This window comes from Camelus ferus, chromosome 4 (genome assembly GCF_009834535.1).
Source record: "Camelus ferus isolate YT-003-E chromosome 4, BCGSAC_Cfer_1.0, whole genome shotgun sequence".
NCBI lineage: Eukaryota > Metazoa > Chordata > Mammalia > Artiodactyla > Camelidae > Camelus > Camelus ferus.
In genome coordinates this window covers 40,047,736-40,059,935 of record NC_045699.1, presented here as the reverse complement: position 1 = coordinate 40,059,935, position 12,200 = coordinate 40,047,736, and the positions used below count along the sequence as shown (strand labels likewise).

Here is a 12,200-nt window from a genome sequence, read left to right as displayed (position 1 = left end):
TGTTCTAAGAGCAACAGAAAGCCAGTGAGAGGAATAAATTGACATCAGATGCTTAGTTTAAAAAGATGGTTTTCATTTTTTGTAGAGAACTAAATGGACTACAACAGTGGTGCTCAAATTTTATCATGCAATTAGGATCACCTGGAGGGCTTTTTAAAGTAGATTTCTGGGCCCAAACCTGAATTTCTAATTGAGTATGTCTGGGCTAGGGGACAAGTATCCAAGGACCTCTCAAACCAGTGGTCAAAACCGCTGCTGACACAGTTACCAATCACCTTCACACTGCCAAATCCAATGGCTAATTTTCCATCCTTATTTTTCAATATAACAATAGCATTTGACAGTGTACTTCACCCAACTTCACTGAAAAACTTTTAATTTGGTTTTTCCTTTTCTGACTGAGGTTGGGTCCAAGTTTTAAAAATAAATCATACACACACACAAAATTCATACACAAAAACTTGATATAACAAATAAAAGCACGTAATGAAATACTATACAGCAGTTAAACTGAATCAATTCAACTACATGTGGCAACAAAATCATGTCACAATATATAGAGAAAAATGGAACTTACAGAAGGATCATGCAAAAGATTTATGTAAACTTTTAAAAACCTACCAAATATTGCAGATTTTAATGGATATAGTATATAAAAGTTTAAAACCTTAGGATGTTTATCTCTTGAGTGGGAGAGAAGAGTGAAAGTAGAATACAAAAAGAATTTAAACTTTATTCATAATAGCTTATTCCTTAAAAAGTACTTAAAACTGAAACTAAATGACAAATTCAACACTTGTCTATTTTGGATGCAAGCAGGTATTTCATAACTCTCTATGTGCACCTATTATTTTTTAAATTCCTTACTTTAAAAAATTAGACAGGAAGACAGTATGCCACAATTAACAGTGGTGAGAAAATGAATGATCTGTTTTTCTTTAGGCTTTTCATGACTTATCAGTTTTTGAAATGAACATTACTTTTATTCTGTACTTATTCATTTAAAATTCAGATGGATTATTTTAAGTAAAAGTATCAAATTCCATAATTGGCAAATAATAGGTCCTCACATTTGAAAGTAAATTTGATTTATCAATCATTTTTTGAAATGTGAAACAATCTACCCTCAGCTCCAATCCAGTTTTTTTACTTTCTGTACCAATTCTATATAGACACCTATGCCTGATGCTGGCACACATTAACAGTAATTAGTAGTTTAATTAACTATACTGCACAATTAAATACGGTTGAATGTTTTAATTTGAAACAGTATTTTTTTATTGAAGTATAATTGATTTATGACATGTTAATTTCAGGTGTACAGCACAGGATTCAGTTATATTTATATATTACTTTTCATATTCTTTCTCATTATTGGTTATTACAAGGTATTGAACATAGTTCCCTGCGCTGTACAGTGGGACTTTGTTGTTTATCTATTTTATATACATTAGTTAGTATCTCCAAATTCTGAACTCCCAATTTATCTTTTGGTAACCCTAAGTTTGTTGTTTTTTTTTTTTAACATTTTTTATTGATTTACAATCATTTTACAATGTTGTGTTGAATTTCTTTTTAAACAAAGTACCTGCATGCTGAGATTCTGGAGGGAAATACCAAATGACAGTGGGTTCTCTCGATCTGTGATCTAAAAAGGAAAAAGTAAATTTTACTCAGCTTTTTAGTAGCTGGACAAAATTCACATTACAGAAAAAGTTAACTCTCCGGGAAGTACGCTATTTCAAACATTCAAAAACATTTTCCTACTTTCTGGAATAATTTTATTCCTATATTTTTCCTACTAATAATTAAAATATTAAGTATCAATGTATTAGTGTGGTACAGTAATAATATATCTGCATGTTTTTCAGTCTACAGAAAAAGCTTATTAAAAAAGTGAGTGACCCTCACGATAGAACTATAAGAAGCTAATAATTATCTGTTTGAGAGAAAAAACATGATATATTTCAGATCAAACAATTTGTTAAGTCTAGCCCTACTGATTTCTCAACCATCGCTCTTTCCAGGAAGTAAATATAATTTATTTTAAAAATACATAACTGCTAAATTCATAATTCCCACCTATCAAAGGAGATCGTAATATAAGAAAAGCATTCTCCTTCATTATCTGATATTTGAGCATTTTAGGAAAGTGTAATCAAGGCACTAAGGACTGCAAGATACAAATGTAATTATAAAAATAAAGATCATGTCATCTTCAGTTCTTTATCCCTCCACTTCCCAGCATCTCATAAGTTGACCACTACAAAGCAGGGGTCAATAAATAGCAAAATGTAAGAATAAGTATTACCTATTAAAATACTTACATCATCTTCATAACGAATATGGATGTTGGAAATTTTCACTTGAAGATTTTTTATTATCTGAGTAATTAATTTCTCTGTAAAAGTGTCCTGTTTCTCCACCCGCTGTTTTTCTACAATTGCAAATATTCTTTTTTTAACTTGAATGAAAAATATACCCTATAAATATCCACATAGTGAGGTAACATAAATGTTACCTTGTTAAAGAAATAAATCTATATTTGTAAACAGAACACTAAAAGCCGGCTTTCCAGAAGTCTTACATACCAAAAGACTTTCGCAAGGGACTGAATGCAGTTTTCAAAAGCTAGTTTCTTGTCCAATCAAACTAAAGCCAACCATGTAGAATTTATTGGCATTAAATTTTATAATTTCTGTTATACTAGGTACACCTGAGTACCTAAAGATATGGAAAATAATAAAGATTATTAGGTAAGAATTATAATAGGCTTATATTAGAAATGTCAGAAACAGCAGCAAAGAAAAAAAAAACTCCCTTAAAATTAGTGATATCATCATAAGTTATCTGTGGTTAGATGCATAAATTAGCTGAATATGCTCCTATCCTAATGAAAACAAAATAGGAAGGCTTAAGATCCTTTCCCTCTCTTCTTTTAAGCAAGGATGAGGGAAGTTCATCATTTGTTTCATTTTCAAAAATGATATTAACTATCTCCAGTTGCATCACTTTCCCGGGAAATATAAAAAAAATAAAGAATTGAGGTTCCTAATTTTTTTAATGTGCCTGTGATAACCACTAAGTACTAATCCTTTTGCCACTACTTGAAAATGCCAAAGAAAGCGATCTCCTTTCCCATTTCTGGTCCTGCTCCACCTATATATATATACTAACTATATTTTCCTCTGATGACCTACTCCCTAAGTCAGCTGACCCAGGAGGTTTCAGATAAAGAAAAGCTGATGAAGACATGTACATCAAAGACAAGGGTGAGTGCACAAGAGGGAAGTGAATGTATTTGAATATACTGAAAAGGACTTTAGAATTAATAAATAGACAGTAAAACATTAACTCTTTGAAGACAGAGCTTTTTATTCTAAATGTTGAATCCCACCACAACCTAATAAAATCCTTTGCTCTATAAATTTATTTGGTCATTCAATTAAATGCCAAATCTTTCTTTCACTATCCACTAGTTTCTTTTTGACTTTCTTATCCAACTCAGATTCTATAATACATTATTTCACCAACACTTTAAACTCTTTTGCTCTTTTTTCTCATTTCCCTCTGTCAATAAATCTCCAACCCTGGATAAAACCAACAGTCTACTTTTTACATAAACATGTGTATGCCTTGCCAGGTGAGCGGTGAAAGAGAAAAATCACAACAGAAAAGATCACCATTACTGTAAGTTAGTCACTGCCAACTTCAACTAACCAAGAACCTTACTATATTTCTCTGGTCCATTTGTTTGCACTCTCCAGAACAACTATTTGAAAATTCTTTTTGATATACCTCAAGGATCCAACAACCTTTCCACTGCTCTCTTTACTCTTAGCAGATGATCTTCCGACTATGGAAGAAATAGAAGCTGCTTCTCTGCAATCATCAAGCAATCAAAACAGCTATTTCTAAGGTGACAATGTGCTCCAATGTCAGATTATTTCTTAATCCTCAATCTACCTGATATCTCAGCAGGATCTGATACATTCTTTGCTTCCTAAAACACCCTTTTCCCATGGAAATACAATCTCCAAATTTCCTTCTACTTACTGACTACTCTTTAATCATCTTCTTTTGCTGTTTTCCTCCTCTATACAATCCTTAAATGTTGGATATACTTAGGGCTCAATCCTAGGATTGTTTCTCTTCTCACTTTACACTGTTGTTGCAGGGAATCTCATCCACATCTTATAGCCTGAACTATCGTCCTAATGCTGACAACTCTCAAATATACGTTGGATAAAGTAGGAAGTGAGATATAACTACAGAGAAGCTGGTACATTCAGGAAACTACAAATAAGTTAGTATGTCTGGAACAAAGAATAGAGAATATATGAAAGGAACACAGCCAGTAATGAGACTAGAAAGGCAGATAGGATTCAAATCATAAGAGTTTTTATGTATCTTGTTGAAGAGTTCTAAATTCTATCTGAAAACAACAGAGTATAACTGATGAATTTTAAGCATGGTTGTTTATATTTTAGATCTAAGTATAAACAGGAGTGACTTCTGATTAAACATAAGTTGGATCTATTTCTTAATTCCTCAGTAAAATACCATAAGCACAAAAGTACAGGGTAAAAATGGATAACTCTCCAAGGCCAAAAGAAAAGAGTGTATAAGAAACAACAAATAAGAGATAACTTAAAAAATTTAGAATCTGGAAAGCAGACAGCCTTAGACAACATAATAGAAGAAGAAATTCAATCCTAAATGCACAAAGATAAAGATGCCACTAAAACACAAGATGAGTTTGAAAAAAAAAAAAAAAAAACCAGAACCCTGGGAATATAAGACCTCAAACTACAAAACTTAGAAGAAAACATAGAGCAAAAGCTATATGACACTGGATTTGGCAACAAGTTCTTGCATCTGACACCAAAGGCACAGGAAACAAAAGAAAAAGCAGACAAGCAAGACTTCATGAAAATTTTTAAATTTTGTGCGTTGTAGGACACTACCAACAGAGTAAAGAGGGTACCCAGAGAATGGGATAAAACTTGCAAATCACACACCAAATAAGGAATTAATATCCAGTTATATAAATAACTCCTACCATTTAACAACAAACAATAACCCAAGTAAATGATGGGCAAAAGACTTGAATAGACATTTCTCCAAAGATGGCATAAAATGGCCATTATAAGCACATGAAAAGATGCTGAAATACTAACTTTTATAAAAATGCAAATCAAAACTACATGAGATAGCACTTCATCCTATTAGGACCCTACTATCAAAAAAACAGAAAATAACAAATGTTGGTGAGGATGTGAAGGAACTGGAACACTTGTGCACTGTTTGTGGGATTATAAAATGGTACAAACCCCCGGAGAAAATATTATGGTAATTCCTCAAAAAATTAAAGATACAGTAGAATTACCATATGATACAGGAATTCCACTTCTGGGTCTATACTCAGAAGGATTAAAAGCAGTGTCTCAAAGGGACATTTGTACACCATGTTGAGAGCAGCACTATTCACAATGGCTACAGCATAGAAGCAACCCACACGTCCACTGATGGATGAATGGATAAACTAAATGTGGTATATACATAAAATGCAGTGTCATTCAGCCTTAAAAGGGAAAATCTGACATATGCTACAACATGGATGAACCCTAAAGACGTAATGCTAAATGAAATAAATCAGTCAAAAAAAAAAAAAAAAAAGACTAACACTATATAATTTCACTCACATGAGTACCTAAGAATAGTCAAAATCATAGTGACAAAAAATAGAAATGTGGTGCCAGGGGCTGGGGGTAAAAGGGGAAAAATGGATAGGTTATTGTTTATTGGGTGTAAAGTTTCAATTTTACAACATGAAAAGAGATATGAAGATAGATGGTGGTAACGGTTACAACACAATAAATGTACTTAATACCAGATAACTGTACACTTAAAAATGTACACAGACCACTTTAGAGTGGTTAAGATGGTAAATTTTATGTTATATGTATGCTGCAATAAATTTTTTTTTTAAAAAGAGGATTGGGGGTAGGGATGAATGACCACATAGGATATCAAAAAACTGAAACAGAGAAGAAAACATAATTACAAGAAGTGTTGCCAGGAACTATGTTAAATCTCCTTTAATGTGTTTTACCTGTTTGTTAACAGGTAAAGCGTTTATTATTGGATTTTATTTTTTATTTAAAAAAATAAATGTATGACAAGGATGGTGAGATTAGTATACATATATTTCTTTAAAGATGTTTAGCTATTAAAGGACAGAGGAACACAAGATAAAGAGGTGACAAGGTTAGGAAGATGACTTTGTTTAAAGATAACAGAGGCTACAATATATTTAAATGCCAAGAAGATTCACTAGAAGAAGCTAACAGTACAAAACACAGATGTTGATGGTGACATCATTATCATCACCAGTTTAAGTGGCGAAGGGTTAGATTTCTGCAAGATCTCTGTCACTGACCAAAAAAGGGGGGTTGAAGTAATGAACCATTTTATTCTAGGCTGAATAGGAAGCCAAAGGGTAAACAGATTTGAGAAAATATATCAAAGGACTAAGTATCTCCAAAAGGTGAAGAATTAATACAAGTGGAATAAGAAAGACTTCTAAGTAAGAAAATGTACTTCAAAAAATTAATTACTGTAGTTAAAAACTAACCTTACCCTTATAAGCTAGGAATATTATTTCCCCTAAGGTAAATTTCTATAAGATAAAATTTCCATAAACATGATAAAACACACAAACCACATTAAAATTCCTCATGTAATAATATTCTGTCATATTTTTAAAGTAATCTCAGTGCCTCCAGAAGAAAATAACATTCAAATGTGATAAATATTTAGGTATTTTCCACTTTTCTTATTACCATTCTAATTTGTTTTCTTTACCTTGATCAGCTACTTTTCGTTTTGCTTCTTCTATTCTTTTCAGTTCCTGTTGCTTTGCTTCTAAGAGTTGTTTTTCTTCTTTTAAAGGATCATATTTTATTACTATAGAAAGCATAAAAGGAAAGAATCTTAAACATACTCATTTCAAAATATATCCTGGAAAATAATCACTAATTCAAAGTTTGCAAAAATTTAGAGTAAAAACCAATTTATTTTGAATTACCAAATACAAATTTACATATTAAAAAACAAAAAATTCACCAAAATTATTTGAACAATTATCAAATACAAAATTTTTTTCTATGCACAAAAAAGAGTAACTGAAATGATGTTTAAAATTTGACTTACTAGAAGAAGGTACTATGAGTAAATAAATGTCTTCCAATACGGCTTCAACTGGTTGAGTATAAAGGTTTTTCCATGGAATTTTAAGATTAAGATTACCTACATGAAAGAAGACAAAAATACTATTCATTCAACCTAGATCTACTATCAGCCTATTTTCTGCCAGACGTTAAAAGAGATAAAGTAGCCTGTGACCTTATAAGCTCAGTCACTTTATAGAAAGCTATTTTACAACCAAAAACAAGCTTTGGTGTGATGATTTGAAATTGGTTTTATTAGTATTGTTGGAAAATGATATTCTGAATATTTACAAGTTTCTATTCATGGCGATCTGTACCACAAACATACCAATATTCTTTTTCCATTAATCAACAATCCTTGATATAAGTTTGATTTTCCCCGATTCTTACTTTAAATCTCTAAGAAATATTTTTCTTATACTTTAAAACAGTAGATTACATACTTTATATAAATGCATTTTTATACAGATTATATAGATAAATATATAATATATGTATGATTATCACCCTAATTACATATACTCACAAACTTCTACAATAATAACCAAGGATCCTGAGCAGTATTAGAAAATTATTCAAACCAATGAAAATATTTTACTACGACCCAATAGCAAAGCATTTCAAAAAGCATTTAGATTTCTTTAACTAAAAAATACTATGTAAGGGGTTCATCATACTATTAATTCTAGTTTTACATATTTAGAAATTTTCTATAATAGTTTTAATATTTAAAAATTTTTTTAAAGTATAAATCTCTATATTTAGAAATAGTTGTCATGAGTAGGGAAGGGAAAGACTTACTAAATATACCACTGCTGCATTATCTGGTTAGTAATACATACTTAGACATATCTCATTATATAACTCCAAAAACACATGTTTAAAACACCCAAAATTGAGAAAAAGATTTCATACTAAATCAATCCACAGAAAAACAAACTGATTTCTAAAAGAGAAATAACTTTCTAAGTTTTGAAATCAGAGAAGAGAGTGATCATTTCAAATTTCTATACTGTCCAAAATATAACCAAAATGAAATGAGCAAATTGGAAAAAATAACTGACAGCTTTGACATTTTATTTATAAAAGTACCAAATGGATTGCTTACCCACATACAGCCACATAAATTAATAATCAAAAAAGTAAGTGAATAAAAGGAGAGAGAACAGTGACACAATAGCATTAAGTAATCAAAGAAACACTTACAAAACTAACAAGGTAGCATTTTTACCACTAGGTTTTTTTTTTTTTTTAGCCAAACTGTTTTTCCCTCTTCTTATGAAGCTCAGACTTCTTACAGAAAATTTCGAACATTCAGAAAAAATACAAACAATAATTTCAAAAATCTTCCACGTAAAAACAAACTGTTTGAAAGTACTTTGAAAATATGTATATATTTATATCTGATATATATGTAATTCTGCATGCTAAATGAGGAAAATTTTGAAAGATCAGTAAGACTAACAACACCTAATAACAGCAAAAGGAAAATACATTCTTAAAAAACTGGTTATACTACTGTATCACTCATCTGGAAATGTGTGGTTCTTTCATTCAACAAATTATGTTCCTACTATATGCCAAGTATTCTACTAAGTGAGGATACAATAAAATTAAAATAAAATTTAAAAATTAAATCCACTTCTCAAAAATCTTACTGTCTAGAAGTAAAAAATAAATAGTAATATTTAAGAATGGCAGGTGTTATGAAAGAGATGCAAATGACGCATTAAGTGATACTCAAGATTATCTTATGTATTAGCTGTTGAGTGCAGTTACTTTCTACTACTTTATATCAACACTAAAAATTACCTTTTTATCATTTTTAAACATGGTCAGACAAGAAAAGAGGAAGGAAAGAAGGCAGGCTCCAAATGAAAGCAAGTCTATCTACTCTCCATATGTATATTTTTATTTTCCTTGAATTGATGTCAAATTTATATACACTGATATGCAATGATAATAATTATAAAATTCAATGACTTATGGAAATTTTTAAAAAGCTGTGATCAAAATGTTTACTGTAATATTTTTATACCAATAGAAATACAGGAGTACATTACAATGCCCAAATATGCATTTAGTGGATTATTACACTACCTTAAGAAATAAGGGAGGTCAAATCAACAAAGACCATGAGAAATCTTAATTAAATGTTAACTTAAAAAATTGAATATAAAATCATACAGGTACCATGATTACAAGAAGTTAAAATGTTCACTTGTGAACAATCATATAAAAATCTGCCAAAATAAACATATTAGGTGCCAAAGTAATGGGTGACATTTTTCCTCTCTTGTTTGGGGGGTGGGGTACAGAATTTGAGTCTCAGAACTGTAAATGATAAAAAAGCTTTCTCATTCATATGGTCTAAAACCAACCATAAGTGCACAAAATTGTGGAGACATTCATCAGGTAATTTATATAAACTTTCACAATACCATGTTCCCCAAGTGACATCAATACATTGCAGTAACGTTATATAAATTCTACCACAGAAATTATCTACGTAACAAAAAAACTTTCAAGTCACAAAGAGTAACACTATTAACCTGCATAACACGTAAACCAATAAAGTTAAAATAAACCAACATAATTTAAGAAACCAAACATACATATTTTTATTAAACATGTTAAAATATCAGTATCTGCTCAAGCTATACATTTAAAAATGTAAACTACAAAAACAAGAAAAATAATACAAAACAAAACAAACAAATAGCACAGTATTTCTTAGAAAACTAGAAAACTTTCAGAACAGAAACTAGGTTTCTGACTGGTTCCTGATGATCCAGACCCTGCTCTTTATACCACGTATCCATGGCCAATCAAAAAACAGCAATGATAATTAGCCAGAAACTTAAGAAAGTGAGACAATCATGTTCCACACTGGATTTAATGCTTTGGCTCTCAACTCATTTCAACACCTAATAAGATGCATAACTTCATGGGAATTCGACAAGGAATATATGGACCTCACAGAATTTTAAAGTTTCACAACTAAGCTCTGCCTAGATGAAAACATATGATTATTTTAATTTATGCTCAGAAAAATTAAAAATATCACATTATAAAGATACTAGACATATTATTCTGGTTGCATATCCAGCAAGGAGGACATTAAAATAATAAAGATAGCTTACCTATATGACCAACTTTAATTTTAAATGGTACATCCAGCTGACTCTACAAAAAAAATGTAAATTATTAGTATATATACAGTTCAACAAAACAGATGATTATTTTTTCTTCCAAAAATTACTTAAGGAATTTAAGTTAACTTACACTTTCTCTCTACCTTCAACACTTACTTAAATTTATAAATACATAATTGCAATTTTATCCTCAAATCCATAAAATTCAGGGAGACAGATCATCTTAAAATAGGGGAAAGGTTCTACAGTAATACTGACCGCCTAAATTATCCATATGAGAATCACTACAGCTTTTACACTGTCTGAAAAAAATTGGGAAATTTCATGTCAGTTTGTATTTCTAGGGAAATTGACCTTCATTTTGCAAAAAATATCCTCAAAAATTTTTCTCCCTACTCAATGCGGAAAGGACAAACTTCAATGGTGCTGAAAAAACTGGATATTCACTTGCTAAAGAATGAAGTTGGAATCTTATCTCATACCATACACAAAAATCAACTAAAAATATGAACTAAGGACCTAACATAAAAACTGAAACTATAAAACCCTTAGAAGAAAACAAAAAAAAATCTTCCAGACGTTAGATTTGGCAATAATTTCTTGGATATCACACCAAAGGCACAGGCAACAACAACAAGAAAAAAATGAATTCAGTTTCATCAAAATTAAAAATTTGTGTGCATAAAAAAAACGGTGCGTAACATTGTTAATAGAGGTATAAGACAACCCACAGAATGGGGGGAAGTATTTACAAATCATCTCTGGTAAGGGGAAATATCCAGAATATATAAAGAACTACAACTCAACCAAAACAAAAAAACTTTGATTAGAAATCAAAAAAACCCGATGCTTTTCAATAGACATTTCTCCAAAAAACATATAAAAATGGACAAAAAGCAAATGAAAAGATGCTCAACCTCACTAGACATTAGAAAAATTCTAAGGAAAACCATTTCATATCCACTAGGATGGCTATTATAAAAAAACATAAAACAAATGTTGTCAGGGATGTGGAGAAATTGGAACCCTCATGCACTGCTGGTGCAAATACAGGCATATCTCATTTTATTGTGCTTTGCTTTATTGCACTTCCCGCATACTGCATTTTTTAAAAACAAACCGAAGGTTTGTGGCAATCCTGTGTCAAGAAAGTCTATCAGTGCCGTTTTCCCAATAGCATAATTTTTTAATTAAGGTTTGTACACTGCTTTTTAGACATAATGCTATTGTACACTTAACAGATTACAGTACAGTGTAAATATAATTTTTATATGCACTAGGAAACCAAAAAAGTCACGTGACTTGCTTTACTGTGGTATTTACTTTATTGCAGTGGTCTGGAACTGAACCCACAAAATCTCCAAGGTATGCCTGTAGAAAATCGTTCAACTGCTGTGGAAAACAGTGGGCAGTTCCTGAAAAGGCTAAACATAAAATTAACATATAATCCAGCAATTCCATTCCTAGATATTTATCCACAGGAATAGAAAGAAGGGACTTGAAAAGACATGTATGTTAATGTTCAACAGCAGCATCATTCACAAGAGCCAAAAGGCAGAAACAACTCAACTGTAATCAACAGATAAATGGACGAAATGCAGCATATACATACAATACAATATTATTCTGCCACAAAACGGAGTGATTTTCTGATATACACTACAACATGGGTGAAACTTGAAGGAATTATGCTTAGTCAAGTAACTAGATATAAAATGGCAAACAAAAGCATGATTCCATTTATATAAAGTACCTGGAAGAGGCAAGTTCACAAAAACAAAAGTAGATTAGAGGTTAGCAGGGTCTACAAGGA

General features: G+C 30.9%; 1 protein-coding gene across 4 annotated transcripts in view; it reads right to left on the bottom strand.

The window, feature by feature from the left end:
* The window catches only part of VPS13A (vacuolar protein sorting 13 homolog A), a 201,661-nt gene that overhangs the window by 168,766 nt on the left and 20,695 nt on the right, over nt 1-12,200 (bottom strand). For all 4 annotated transcript variants that reach the window (XR_004319289.1, XM_032477879.1, XM_032477880.1 and 1 more), the window contains exons 3-7: nt 10,376-10,418; nt 7,216-7,311; nt 6,868-6,969; nt 2,328-2,437; nt 1,589-1,648 (exon numbers count right to left, since the gene is read on the bottom strand). Coding sequence is in view for 3 of the 4 variants with exons in the window: in XM_032477879.1 (XP_032333770.1) it covers nt 1,589-1,648; nt 2,328-2,437; nt 6,868-6,969; nt 7,216-7,311; nt 10,376-10,418 (411 nt within the window). In the remaining variant the exon portion in view is untranslated. The remainder of the gene's footprint in view (nt 1-1,588; nt 1,649-2,327; nt 2,438-6,867; nt 6,970-7,215; nt 7,312-10,375; nt 10,419-12,200) is intronic.